The following is a 14958-nucleotide window of genomic DNA, read 5'->3' on the forward strand; positions in this document are numbered from 1 at the left end:
TATTCTTCCAAACCTCTTTGTTTATAGAAGGAGCGTAGCAACTACTTGTTGAATCAGCTCCAGATGATTCTTGACATTGTTTAAAATGCCTTCTCCCCCTCTTCTTTATGGCCAACGTTTCCAGTTATACCAAAGAAATATCTATTTGTGATGTGTTCATGATAATATCAAATCAGACCTGTGCAGTTTCAATCAATATTGCTTGCATTTGCTCCAGTCTCAGTTCAAAATATCAATGTTTTACACAAATGTAATGTGATGGGAGGACTCCTTCTTTAATAATTATGACTTCGTGGAGGTTTTCACTTCTTTGCTTTGTCCTTATGTCCTCATCAATCGTGTTAAATTAATGAAGAAAAAAGAGAAAAACAAAACGTGTTGATCATTTAGTTTTAAATCTGTTAAATGGAATTAAATGTTTTAATCTTTGTAAAGGGAGTGACACAGTCTGGATTGAACAGATATTGACTTTTTGAACATAAGCAGTATTTTTTTAGTATTCTGTTAACCTTTTTTATGTGATCCTAAATTAGCATACCAAATCAGTAACTAGAAGTGTCCTTTCCTTCTGTTCGAATATGAACTTTTGCCTTTTCTCTGACAGTACGTCCTGACCCGCCAGTGTCTTTAAACTGGACCCTGCTGACTATAAGTCCTTCCAGGCTAAATTATGATGTCATGGTTAACTGGGAGTCCCCACCTACTGCTGATGTTAGGTTGGGATGGATGCGTTTGGAGTATGAGTTGCAGTACAGAGAGGGAAATACCACAAACTGGGAAGCAGTAAGTCTTTTATTCCTAACTTTTTAATAATCTTGCCCATTATTTCTTTTTACACACAGTTCCTCACATTGACAAAAGCAGATTTTGCACATGCACATTAACACAAATAAAAAAAGCAAATCTCATGCTCTTAAAAATGGATTGTAGGTCATCGAAGCAGAGTGTTATGTTTCTCTTTCCCTCCCCCCTGAACACTTGTAGTTAAAATGCAGTTGGAGCTTTGCTGGCAAGGCTGTGGAAGCCAGAGCAAGGCCTTAGCATCTGTGAAGGAAGAGAAGGGAGGGATCTGTAGGTCAGAGGCCATGGGACTGTGTACAGGCTCGTATTCATTACCGCTTGGCTTGCCTGATGGTTGGGGACCTCACGTCCATCTGTTATAATAGCATGTCATCTATCCAGTCTATCTGAAGTGCATCAGTAATTGTGTAGTTACAGGTGCCAAAAATAAAAACGGACCTCTTGACACCCTCCTTTTCTTACTCAGCCTTTAACATTGGTGTTGTTACTATTTCTGTCAGGATAGCTGCATCATTCTTTTTAAGCACATCATCATCATTTCTTTTTTTAATTTACAAAAGGTTTGTCTGTTTTTGCAATTTTCAGTTGGAGATTCAGCCACACTCTCATCAGACAATCTACGGTCTGCACTTAGGAAAAGAATATGAAGTACACATCCGCTGCAGGATGCAGGTTTTCATTAAATTTGGCGAGTTCAGTGAATCCATCTTCATTCAAGTGACTGAGATTCCTAGCACAGGTAACGCATGTGTTAGAATGATGCAATGCATTTTTGGTGAACTGCAAACTGTTTTTTTTTTCTTTGAGCATTTAACACAGTATGATTGATGAAGCCAGAGGACTGGTTGTCATCATTATTATGACGAGTTCTGTTTCATTTTGCTTCTTAGAGTTTCCTGTCCATCTCACACTGGTTTTTGTATTTGGGACTGTGGGTATCCTCATACTCATCATGCTCATAGTCATCTCTCAGCAGAACCGGTACGAGCACTCACGCACTCCCTCTCTTTCATGCATCTGTGGTGTCCAAAACATCTGTGAAACAATGAGACATCTGCTAAATCACAGGTGCACATCTCTCTCTTTCTCTCTCGTTCTTCTGTCATTGCAGATTAATGATATTTCTGCTGCCGCCTGTTCCTGCACCCAAAATCAAAGGCATCGATTCAGAGCTATTGAAGGTATTTCTGGTCTGTGATTTTTCAAGCAAATGCTAGACCCCCGCAGTCAAGTAGCGTGACTGTCAGAGGGGGATCAAAATTGTTGTGTATTTTAATCAGATTTTAAAAAAGGCAATGTTTGGAAGTAAAACCATTATATAAGGGATTGTGTAATCACATTTTTAAAATTATATTTCAATTGTAATTTGGATAGAAAACAGATTCCTGTCTGTCTGTGCGGCTCATATTGTAGAGATATGTTAGGTCACAAAATCACCACATCACTCCCTCGTCTCTCTCTCACACTCACTACCAGTTTATCATCTGACTCAACCACCAATTAAACGTGAAACAAAACTGAATATAAATAACAAGAAAAAATGGACATAAGGACCACTCAGAGGGAATTAGACAGAAAGAGCATCATGATTCAGGATTGTGTTGTGGGTGTATTATTCACAGAGTGCATTTAAAAGCCATACAAAACAATCTCACCTCTGAACAATTAAAAAAAAAAAATCCTGATGTAAATTAATAAATAAGTTATGTTGTTAATTTGTGAGTAGACCAAGCTGCCATACACTTTTTGTTGGGTTTAAAATTTTAGACGTAAGTCTGCAAAGTCAGAGTGTTTTACAGAGGAAACTGTCAATTTCTGGAGCCTAAATGTCAGAACACTTGTTTGTATACTTGCAGAAGGGGAAGCTGGATGAGCTGAATTTTATGCTGAGTGGTGGAGGAATGGATGGCCTGCCCATTTATGCACCAGATTTCTACCAAGATGAGCTGTGGGTGGAGCTCATGGAGGTCAATGAGACAGAGGATGTAGATAGTGGAGAGAAGGAGGATAACCGGGGCTCAGACACCCAGAAACTCCTGGGTCAGTCCCAACCTGTCAGTCAACACATCAACATAAGTTGCTCTAATTCAATCAGGTATGGCAAAGATTTACATTTAAAGGTGTTATTTGTTTAATCAAATAGCTCCGTGAATACTCATTTCTTTGCCTTTCTTGTTTTTTTGGCTTCTCCTCAAGTGGTCCAGATGCTGAGTCCGCCCAGGCCACCTGTTACAACACAGATCTCCCTGAAGAAGAAACACTAATGCTGATGGCCACGCTTCTACCAGGACAACCTGATGAAGAGGAAACCTCCCTTGATACTGTAGAAAGATCCTCAGCCTCTGAGACAGGTGAAAGACAGCTCATCCAAACCCAAACCAGAGGGCCCCAGACCTGGGTCAACACAGACTTCTACGCTCAGGTTAGCAATGTTATGCCCTCTGGTGGTGTGGTGTTGTCTCCTGGACAGCAACTCAGAATCCAGGAGAGCATCTCAGCCGCTGAGAAGGAGACAAAAAAGAAGCGGAAAGAGAGTGAAGACAGTGAGGAGTCTGAGGAACGGAAGCAAAAAGAGCCACAGTTTCAGCTGCTAGTAGTGGATCCAGAAGGAAGTGCCTACAGTACAGAGAGCAGTATCCAGCAAATCAGCACTCCTCCCCCTAGCTCTCCCATGCCCGGTGAGGGGTACCACATCATACATCCTCAGCCAGTGGAGCCCAGACCTGCAGCCACAATGGAGGTTAATCCGTCGCCTTACATTCTTCCTGACTCCCCCCAGTTTTTTGCTCCTGTTGCAGACTACACAGTGGTTCAGGAGTTAGACAGTCATCACAGTCTGCTCCTTAACCTGCCTAGCCACCAGACCCCCCCTTCCTGCCTGCCACAGCACCCACTCAAGGCACCTATGCCTGTGGGGTACATTACCCCAGACCTGCTGGGAAACCTCTCACAATAAAATGACAAAGACATCAGACCTTTACATGTAAGGCTGATTCACCAGGAAGTTACCCGCAGTCGTCCTACCCGATTCCCGTTGGAAACCAAGTAACTCCCAGCACACTGGGCGGCTGAGATGTGTACGGGTGTCTATTTTCAGAGGATGCTGAAAGGCAGATATAAAAGGCTACAAGATACTCTCTTAACTTCTTTGCATCTGCTAAAGCAGTTCTTTCTTTTGAGGCAGCCAAATATTAACATCATAAACCAAATGCACAGTTAGCTCTGTTTCGTCAGCATCTCATGCATCCATGCATGATTACAGTGAGCCAAGCAAACATAATATCAATGCTTAACTGCCTTGTGTTGCATTGTATCTCTGGCTTATTGTGTCCAGAGCAATGACACTGTTACAGTCTTAATTTTACAGAGTGCTTTCAGTGCATGACTGATGGTGTGAGTTTTCACACCAAACAAAGGTCATTGCTGACGGTGATGCTGTTTACCCCACGAGGTACTTTATCAGTTTATCAATAGACCGTTCTTATCTCATCATATCATATTAGCACTTCACTAGAGATATATTTTTATAAAAAAAAACAACCAAGTACACTGTTCAATACCTATCCAGATTTAGCTTGCATTCCAGTCTTCATTTTATCTAAAAGGTAGCTGTTCATATTTTCAGAGTAAGTAATGGAATTGAGGTCGTATAATGTCAAGCTATGTTCCTCTTAACCTCTAGTTCAATAGAATGTTTAATGCTTTAAACAAATAGAAAAAAACATCCAGCACGCGTATACACACACAAGAGATACCAAAGTCAGGGCAACAAACACCAACAGCAAATTAAAGTTAGTCCAGTCACAGTTATACCTCTTTCTTTTCGTGGAAAGTGTTTAAAGGAAATCTGGGAAATGAAGGAAACCACTAACTTACACATAAGTAGACACAGTAGAGAAATTAAAACACTTCATGGACTAGTACCCATAATTAATTGAATATCACACGCTGATATACATATCTAATTGTGTGGTTTGTTTGGTTTTTTTTTTAGGTTATTTATTGACATTTAATTTTGACGCCAAGTTCATACGTTGCACTGAAGTGCAGCACTTGTATTATGAGGAAGAATTCTATCAGTTTCACTCACAGCTGGGAGAAAACTGGGCTATACGTTACAGAGCACCACCAAGTGCCTTGCTCAAGGGCACGTTGATTAAGTAGTTTACCGGAGAGAAAGGGACACATGCACACAGCTAGCAATTCAGAGAGACTAGGGCAGCGTATTTTTTTAACTTAAACCATAATGCTCAAGCTTTCTTCTTGGGGTTTGTATTCCTCTGGTGTAAATGAAGCAAGCTGAAAGACTGTGAAAGTATACTTTAAATGTAATTAGCTAAATCTTTCTACCTATTAACTGCCAAGTGTTAACAGCCTGTGCCTATAATATTATAAGTGGCTTGCCAGTTCTGTGCTATGGTACTATGTTTATGCAATCACAACTTGTGCATTTATGCATTGCTTTGTGCAGGCAAGATCTAGAAGTGGACAGTGTAGGTGAACTGTGCAGAGATATCGCTTTTAAAAATCTGCACAAGCACTGCAACGGCAACACGCACGTGCGTGCATGCATACAAGACAATAATGCGTAAAACTATTTCCCTTAATCATATTTTAGTCTTTGCCTCGTTCACCTAGTTTATCAGCTGCAAACCACAATAAGCATCCTGCTAATCATGCTCACAAAACCTTTCAAATCCAAAGTGATTATGAAAGTTCGTACTGACCACTTGCAAACTGACATGTATGTAGCTGCGAGCATTCCTCCCCAAGAAAAGCTCAGTTATATATTGTTGCTTAATAAGTTAGATATCTTTATAATGTTTACAATAAATTTGTCCTGGGAATTGGGGGATTTTTGTAATACTATCAGAATCAGAATACTTTATTAATCCCGAAGGAAATTAGGGTTACAGCAGGCAGCACGCTAATGGCGCATGCGCACAATGTGGGTGAAATCAATCTGAATCTGAACAGCCTCCATTTGGCAGCCTCCAAATGAGCTTTTCTCACCATAACACAAATGTATTCTACAGAGCAAAGGAAGCACATCCAGCATAGAAATACATCGTTAATACAGATAAGTGGATAGATGAGTCAGATAATATATGCCTTTTAATCCGACATTCTCATAGCAATGCAAGAGCCATAAAATGATTTTTTTTTATGGGAATCTGATAAATATGTGCCACTTCTCTCTATCTCGCCTTTATATCTCAGCATTATGTCGTTGCAGCCTGGCGCGAATGATCCCAGCGAGTCCTTGCTGTTGCAGAAAAGTCTTAATATATTGACTGTTGCTGTAAAATTACAAGCATTTATATTTTGCGTCATTAGTAGTAGCCACAATATATTGCTGCTCAGTGCATGTATATTTCCCGCATTGAGCCTTACTGTGGTGTCAGTCGAGAGAGCGCAACGATCATTATAACATGTACGTAAGTGTTTTGCAGGCGACGTCCGTAATCAGTAGCATTGTAACGTGACCGTTTCGCCCCGAGAATCTTTCACAGTGTTTACACTCATCCAAAGACCCCCAGAAGGCTCTCTGACTTTATGAAGGAAGATCAGATCATGGGAAAAGCACTGTTTTGATCCTGTATCAGTTGTACCATGGTGATTTTTAAAAGTGTACAAACTGAAATGTGGAAAAAGGAAAAAAAGGAAGAAAAAAAAAGTTTAATCTGTTAAAGTGTTTTTTAAAGGTTACAGTACGATAGAAATATTTGGGAGGTGCTTCTTTTCTTCAAGCTGTGCAAATGTTTACTACATTTCAAATGTTATTTCAAGCTTATAAATGTTACAGACACTTTAGAAGAAGCACTTTGTACACGTACAATATATATCTGATGTAGACATATTTTGTATCAAGTGAGTGAAAAAAAACAGCGCTATAAACTAGTATTATATATTTTCTAGTCAGCAGAGTAATCAGAAAGTGAGGAACAGTATCAGTGTCGATAAGCTTCAGTTTTGTTTAAAGAACGTATTTTACACAGATTGCTTTTAACAGATTACTAGAAAGATGTATTGTAATGTAGTATTTAATATTTGCTAGAAGATTTATAGATAGATAAATGCAGATTTTTAATGAAGTCATATCAAAAAAGAGGCAGAGTGAATAGGTATATTGTAACTCTGTGCTCGGACTTTCCTCCCGCTATGTGATTTCAGCATTTCATTATTTGAAAGTGCATTTTTTGACGGGGGTAAAATATTTTATAATGATGCCTTTTAGCCCCCAGCCTGTCAGTCCAAGTGTGGCTTTTGTCGTTCTACAGTGTCTGGAAGTAGTTTTGCTGGAATCTGTGCTGGTTGTTGCTCGTTATCAAGCAAAGAGCACCGAGCCACACATTTTTCAGCTTGTTGAGGAAACACTTTCATTCTTGACTTGAGTACAGCGGTATACAGCCTGATTTTTAATGACCTTCAGTGGTTTCACTCTCTTTCCTTCCATGTGCTATTTATTTGTCTGCCCCACCACCTTAGCCAAATTAACTGTGAATGGTGCTGCATGAGTAATATTTTCGCTGCCGTGTTGTCATCTTGATTAATAAAGCTGGAAATGTTCTGCATGCCAAAATCAGACCCATCACCATTGTGGTCTCAAGTATGACGTTTCGGTTTGCATTGGCTTGTTTTCTTCATATTTTGACACAAACCCCTCACACCCACCCCCTCCGTCCTTGGAGCCGCTGTCCTTGTCTGTTGGCTGCTGTTTTACTCGGGGCTAAGAACTTGTTTGTGATGTTTATTTGATATTGTTCTCTTGCCAATTGAGCCTTTCTGATGTTGTATATGTGATCAATAAGCTCTCGACAAGTTACAAAATAAATATACAGCATCTTGGTCATTATTTTTGTCATGTTGTCTTCAAGAATGAAAAAATAAAGATGTTTTCAAAGGCAAATCTAACTGCTAATGCTGTTTACGAAGCGCCTTTCTAAGCTGCATTTAACTCCATCTCCAATTTGTACGCTGCGTGTTGGACCAGTTATTTTATTTTCAACTAATCTAGCGTTTTAAATGCAAACGTAAACTAGACAAATTAGATTTCCCAGAGTTATCGAGATCATGTTACTTATTATAGATAATTTACAACAGTGTTTATGACTAATTCCGTTTCAAGATGCAGCTCAACAAGCTCTTCACAAGACCTCCCAAAACCACTGCCAGCTGTGTCATTAAAAGTATAATAGCATTGAAAGTGCATACTGCACAGTAAAGGTCAGCTCAGATCAGCACTGAGTGACAGAAGAAGGCTGTTAATGAAGAAAATTTGCTGCCCAATGTGGTCTTAGAGTTTAAATGCAAACAGATTTCCGTGTGTGTGTCTGACAGAGATGAACACTGGAATTGCATCCGTGTATGTGTGGCAGTTGGAGTGGGAAGAATGTGAGCTTGTTTGTGAGAAACACAGAGGAACTTTGTGCGAATGAGTTCACAAGCGTGTGAGTCTCTGTCGCTGCCGGTATAAATGGAGAGAAAACGGCTGCAGGAAACGTTGTGCATCCGTGCATCGAGGGGAAAGCATATCGGACAATTAAGACAGGCTGTGTACTGCCCAGCTCTGTGTGGGGCTGATTGAATCAGAGAGACAGCCACTCACAGCTCTTTGTCTCAGGACATTGCAGGTAATTACCCATAAGTCACTGTTCCTCTGTATTGGATCTTCAGCCCAATTACGCCCACACAAGCAGTCCACCTCAGCTTCATTTATTACCTCCGGTTGCTTGTTGACCTTTTCAGACACACAGTCCAACAGGCAATTCAGCTATAACACTGAACAGAAGCTGGTGTGCTTTAAGTCTTTAAAATAATTTCACAGATTTTGGAGCTGGACACTGGCATCATTACACCAATGTTAGTATAGAAAGATGAGCTTAAGGTGCCCCTCTTCTAGATGACACTTCTGTTAATGTTTGTTGCATCTAAAGCTATTTCAATAACAAGCAAACAGTCATACAATGCCAAACCAACAAGAACTCATCAGTGCAATCACTTTAAACCAGAAATGTAAGCGTGTCATCAGCATGTGCAAGCAAAGTGTTTTCCTTTAGCCAAATAAATAATTGTATAACATAAACTGGAAGTGCGATGTGTGCTTTGCTTCTGCACATTTGTCGATATGTTGCAGGAAACTAGAAACAGACACCTTGATCCTTGAAAATGTGAGAGTAACCCAACAACCTAAGAAGTCCCTTTATTTCATTGTATGAAATGTATGAAATATGCTAATTTGGGAGGATTTGTCAGTGAATTTGTCAATTAAAGGCTCTATCAAATCTGTATGAATGGAAGGGCTTCAACAGTATACACATCAGCTCAATGGCTCAATGGTGGTGTAGTGGTGGTTTATTGTCTAGATCTTTATCGCCACCTGCTGATACATATTTGGGAAAACAGTGAAAACACTTTTTACAGAAATCATCTCCAGATCATCTAAAGGGAAAAAGTATCTACTCACAAATTTTCTGAGTTGCTGAAACATTAAATCCCACTCTCTAAATCAGGAACTCCTCAGTGTCCTGAGCCAGTTTATCAACTTTATGACAGTTTTCATCTAGTCGGAGACTATTTGTGTGTGTGTGTGTGTGTGTGTGTGTGTGTGTGTGTAGTGGTAACCACAGGTAACAGGGGATAAACGGATAAACATGACTGCATCAGAAATATCATTACTACATTATTACATAACAAGAAACTTTAATAGAGTATGTTCATACTAGCGCTTTGGGTGCCTTGAAAAGCGCTATATAAATCCAATCCATTATTATTATTATTATTATTACTTGTTTGTGGAATGATAACATTTAAGAATTTCCCAATCATTTCAACAGTGAATTTTAACTGTTTTAAGCTAATAGGCTAATGTGTTTAATAGTATTATTTACCTATATTTTCTTATAAAGCGATGTTTATTTGTATCATAATTTCCATAATAAAATTACTTTTACTAGGTAATGTTTTATGTGACATCTAGTATCTTCACTTTTCCATTTTCCCTTGAGCTTTGTAAAGGTGGGTACCCTCTGGATGGGCCTCCTGTCCATTACAGGATTAACACAGACAACCATACAATCATAAAAATACTCTCACATTTAAACCTACCTGGCAGCACCACTCATATTTGAGCTGAGAGAGGAAGGCAGTGAGAATATTTCCATTTCCTATGGAAATGAGGAAAGCCAGATATCACACCATTTTAGCAGACTTCCTTTTTTATTCATGTTTCAGTAAGCAGTCCATTACTTACAATTATTCTTCTAGTGAGAGAATAGTTTCCTTATGTTGTAAATTGCCCACATGAAGGTGTAAGGAAGATCAATGTTTTTTTTGTTTTTTTTTTAATGTATGAGGACTGTTTTGATGTAAACAGTATCAGCTGTGACTACTGAATTAAATGGGACAGGATACTATATTGCAGCTAATATGATCCCCCTCATTCACATGTAATATATACACTGAAAGAAAAAAAGAAGATACTCGAAAACTAGAAGAGTAATTGAGCCATCTTTATTCAACTCTCATTTTTCACCTTGCATAAAATTGCAATACAGTTCTCTGTCCGATCTTCAGGTTTTCAGGGTGACTGATGTCTTCCCACTGAAACCATCACTAAGAACAGAGCGTATTCAAACAGTCATTCATTGCTTTACTCTCGTTTTTCCTTGCTGTCTTCCTGAACTTCAAAAAAAAAAAAAAAAAAGCCTTGTAGCAATGTGTGAACTCTGAAGGCTAAATACCAAATTTGGTAAAAAGAAAAGTGAAAGAATAAATTGTACTGTTAGTACTCAAAATTTGAAGATTTTCTCTTATGGAAAAAGGTCACACCTGAGGTATGTTAAAGCTTGTGCACAAAACATGTGTTAGTTACTGCTGTTATATATGTACTTAAGAATGATAATCGATAGAATGCCCCACAAAAAAATGATTGGTCTATAGTTTTTAGATTTATATTTAAATGTCTTTTAGGGGGTTTCCTCAGTAATGGATCAGTGCTATTGGACTTCCCTAATAAAAAAGCAAATACAACCTTAAGACATATTTTTAACTAATTCATAAACTGTGATGCTCTTGTTTACTATTTCCTCTAAATTACTTTTACTTTTATTTGCAGTTTTTTGTGTCATTTCTACTTCTGAACTTTAAAAACTTTGAAGCGTTTATCATGTTTTGAACTACCCTCTCCTTTTTCTCCAGCCTGACATCATACAGACGCCACTAGATCATAGTTTCTGCATCTGGTTTCATAAAGGATGGAAAAAACATAATGGGGGGGCTAATTTGAAAACATGACAATCACATACACTCCTGAGAAAGGAGGAGGGCAACCCACTGACAGATACATTGAGATAGTTAAAATTGCGATATTCTTTAAATGATATTCAAATTACTTCAATGATAAGCTCACAATAGCTGCTTGACTCTAATTTAACCCATTGCTCTACTGTCAGGAATGCCCACCCTCCTCTCTCAGGGTAATACTTGTTGGTAAAAAGAGCATTTGGCCCCGGTGTTGCTGACTGGTGTTAATATGAAGCTGACATCAGAACCAGCTTACAGCTGCTCTCATCCTCAGCTAACAACACCTGGGGGTCAGGCTCACTGGGCTGGCTGAGGCTCCTGTCAGGCAGGGTGAGGCAAGCGTCACTGTCAGGTTTCCCTAACGTCATTGACTGCATCGCCTATCAGCCCGTGTCACCGTCAGGAGGTGGGTAACGCCTCATCACAGTGTCAGAGACCGACTGGCTGCTCACTCCCTGCCTCGCCAAACAGCCTGCGTCAGTGTCAGCATCAGCTGCTCTTAATTTCATTGTCAGAGCCCGTCAGACCCTGTCAGTTGTACTTTAACTTTCACCTGTTCTTCCTAGATAATCAAGGCCTTTCAATGACTGCATGAGCCTCCTGTGCCACCTGTTGATTGTGCACGTCCTGGGGAATCTGGCCTAAATCAAAATGATGCTGGGTCTGAGGCATGTCACCTTCATGGAAATGCCCATGTGGTCTAACACCGTGCTGTGTCTGGTCGGCACCATTGTGATTTCTATGATGATGGCCATTGTTGTGATCACTGCCATGGCCAAAGCCACGAGGATGAACATCGCGATTATCCCCATGGTGGCCGTGACCGTGACCATTCTGATGACCATGACCATTCTGATGACCGTGACCATTCTGATGACCGTGACCATTCTGATCACCGTGACCATTCTGATGACCATGACCATGGTGATGACCATGTCTGGTGTCGTCCTGTTCAGCTGGGACATCAGGCTGGACCTCTGCATTATCTTTGCACTCCTCTGGGATCTCAGCACTCTGAAATTACAAGCAGAGATTCAGTTTAAGATCTTGCCTCTGATTAAACAATTATAATATGATGATCATATTACCTCACTTAAAAAACAACTCTCTGTTAGATTTGATCTATACCTCATGTGTGCAGTCGCCACATAGGCGTTTGCAGTAGGTGTCTTTGATTGCCTGCGCAATATGGCCCTGTCCAATGATGGAGTATGGAAGTGAAATGCGGTGGGTTAGACGGCCACACCTGTTTGCAAAGGGACAGAAAAGCATTGTAAGATTAGGCTTGTGGAGGTGAGATATGTTGTCCAAAATTACAATGTTCTATTGGTTTTTCCAGAAAAATGTAACTGAATTTTCCACTTCATGTCAAACCTGTCATAAATGAAAAAGTCATCTTTCTCTCCAGCCAGAGTCTGCCAAACATCAGGCTGTTGCCCGTCCTGCTTGTAGAGTATGATGTTCTTGGAAAGTTTGGCCTCCAGCAAAGGGTGCAGATGTCGTGATTGCTCCCCCTGGTGGTTAACGACCATGTAGACCACATTCTTAAGACCCTGACGTTCCAGCTTCTGCTGCAGGCCATCTAGTCTGCTCAAAAGAAGAGCATTGGGAATCAGTATCAAAGCAATATGTCAAAGTAAAAATGTCTTCTATGAATATGAATAGAAAGATTTCTTTGACAGTTTTAACAAATTTAAAAATCTCCTATAATATCTCAGTTACCAGTCTCTTGTGCTTTGCCACAGGGCTGATCCATTGTCATGACACTTTTTGTGTTATAAATAATGAGAAGTGTGATATACAACCATTGTCATATGACGGGCACATACCTGGAAGCCTGCACCAAGCAGAACAGTCAGCTGGCCTGTAAAAGGGCCACTACCGTCACTCGACCTACTGACCCCTTCATAGGCTCCACGTCTCCTATCCTCCAGTCTGAAGGTGGCTGACAGCGGGGCCCTCCCCCCTCACTCTCTGCCCCACCCCCATGGAGCAGGCAGAGAGTGAGGAGCAGACTGAGGCCTGCCCACATTTCTGTGGCGCCTCCTTACTGCCCCAACTTTAGTTTCAGAGAGGAACAGGGTAGAAAAAACAGAAAGGAACAGAAAGAAATGCATGAAACTCAGCAGAAAAACACAGCCTATTAGTACAAAAGGTCAGAGAAGGTGTTCAATTTTTACATTCCTCATATCATACTAGGAATCTTTCTGGACTTGATATAGGGTATATAACAAAATCTGTGCAATTAGTAAGAGTGAGCAGAGCACTTTTATGAAGTTTTCACTGGTGTTGCAACACAAATTTTAGTCCAGTGATGCAGTAAATACAAAAAGTAATATAAAAATATAACTTAAGAGGATTTGTGACTGAATATTATATTAAAAAATATGTTCTGCAATATATGACAAGCAGAAAAGTTCAAGCAAAATATTTGTTGTAGTTTATGCAGAGAGAACCTGCGCACTCATCAAAAAATTCTATATTGCGAAATACCCCAACGTCTGGTTTCTAATGGGGTTTTTTTTGGTTTTGTTTTTTAACAGTTTACTTATTGCAGCAGTTAAACATTGACTTATAGGTCTTTACTTTATGTAAGTTAACAGAATATAATAAATGTTGTTACTTACCCTTTGGTTAAAAAGTTTCCTACCCTCTGTTCAGCTCTGCGTGGCTGCAACTCTCTGAACAAAAACAAGCCTCCTCCTCCTCTGTCCCTCCTTATATAGCCTCCCTGTTGTTTTTCTATCAGGAAGGAGGACAAAGTTCAGTCACAGCAGTATGCTGATCATCACACTTTTATCAAGTTAAAAAGTCACAGTGCATGAAATCCGCTTGCTGACAGGACACAGATGTTTATAATGGCACATGTACAGTTTCCAAAGGGTAGTTTGTCCTTAAAGGGACCTTAAGGAATGTGTGAGGACAAAAAAGTTTTGCCTATCTTATGTAAGTGCTGGAGATAGTGTGTGCATTTGACTTGTAAATCAAAGCTGTTGATTTGTTAATATGTAACATATCATATATAGGTATATCATGAAGCCAAAATATGGAAGAAGATTGTGCAATTCTCTTTCTTACTTTCTGCAGAACACACAGGGCGGGACTCTGGTGGGTGTCCAGCATGCTTCTGAAAAGTCACAGAAAAACATGTAGGGAAGGCCCATGCATATATGCATATCTGGCACAACTGAGGAATGCTGCAGCTTAATGCATAAGCATGATAAGATAAACAAAGCTTCATGAGTAATGAATAGTACAGAAATTTAGAGATCAAGTAAATAATACTCAAGTTCTTATATGCTTCCACTGAAAGAGGAATTTAAATCACTCAAACAACAAAGGGGAAAATGCTAAAGTGCAGAGAACCAGTAAGGCTAAGAACAGCAAAAGAGTCTAATGAAAAAAAATACTTTGAAAGTACATTCGGTAACCTTGTTAGGGGCCATATTGAAGTAAGCAAGCAATCCAAAGTTTGATTATATAAAAGCTGTAAACGGACTCAAAGTACAAACACTCTTAGAGTGTTATCTTTCTGCAGATGTGGGCCATGTAATTGAGAAAGCGCAAAGTCCAGTTTGGTTTTAACCAGGTAAGCAAATATTGGTGAGTTTGGGGTTCATCAAGGAATTAAAAAGCCTTAGCAGACATGGTGATGTAACTATAAGGTGATATCTGGAACTGACTGTGTTTTTGCACTGTTCCAACGCCCTTCATGTCTCTACAAGTTCATCCTTCCATATTCCCATATTGATATATTTGATACAAAACAGATGACAGATGGAGCAGCAAATTTCCTGCTGATTCAAAGAGTCTGTGCCAGGAACACAACGGCCAAATACTGTAGCAATATCT

At 39.7% G+C, this 14958-nt stretch overlaps 2 protein-coding genes across 4 annotated transcripts in view; one reads left to right on the forward strand and one right to left on the reverse strand.

The window, feature by feature from the left end:
- The window catches only part of ghra (growth hormone receptor a), a 28884-nt gene extending 21230 nt beyond the window's left edge, over positions 1-7654 (forward strand). For all 3 annotated transcript variants that reach the window (XM_004547183.5, XM_004547181.5, XM_004547182.5), the window contains exons 5-10: positions 605-783; positions 1387-1540; positions 1692-1782; positions 1913-1982; positions 2658-2896; positions 2998-7654. In XM_004547183.5, the coding sequence (XP_004547240.2) occupies positions 605-783; positions 1387-1540; positions 1692-1782; positions 1913-1982; positions 2658-2896; positions 2998-3757 (1493 nt within the window). In that variant the 3' untranslated portion in view covers positions 3758-7654. The remainder of the gene's footprint in view (positions 1-604; positions 784-1386; positions 1541-1691; positions 1783-1912; positions 1983-2657; positions 2897-2997) is intronic.
- A 2638-nt stretch (positions 7655-10292) lies between these two features.
- Positions 10293-13848, reverse strand: selenop (selenoprotein P). Its single transcript, XM_012918061.4, has 5 exons — positions 13734-13848; positions 12936-13165; positions 12481-12693; positions 12235-12352; positions 10293-12120 (listed from the first exon to the last, which is right to left on the reverse strand). The coding sequence occupies exons 2-5, from the start codon at positions 13136-13138 to the stop codon at positions 11377-11379; spliced, it is 1278 nt and encodes a 425-aa protein (XP_012773515.2). The 5' UTR covers positions 13139-13165; positions 13734-13848; the 3' UTR covers positions 10293-11376.
- Between the last annotated feature and the right edge of the window lie 1110 nt (positions 13849-14958).

Source organism: Maylandia zebra, linkage group LG12, assembly GCF_041146795.1.
Source record: "Maylandia zebra isolate NMK-2024a linkage group LG12, Mzebra_GT3a, whole genome shotgun sequence".
Taxonomy (NCBI): Eukaryota; Metazoa; Chordata; class Actinopteri; order Cichliformes; family Cichlidae; genus Maylandia; species Maylandia zebra.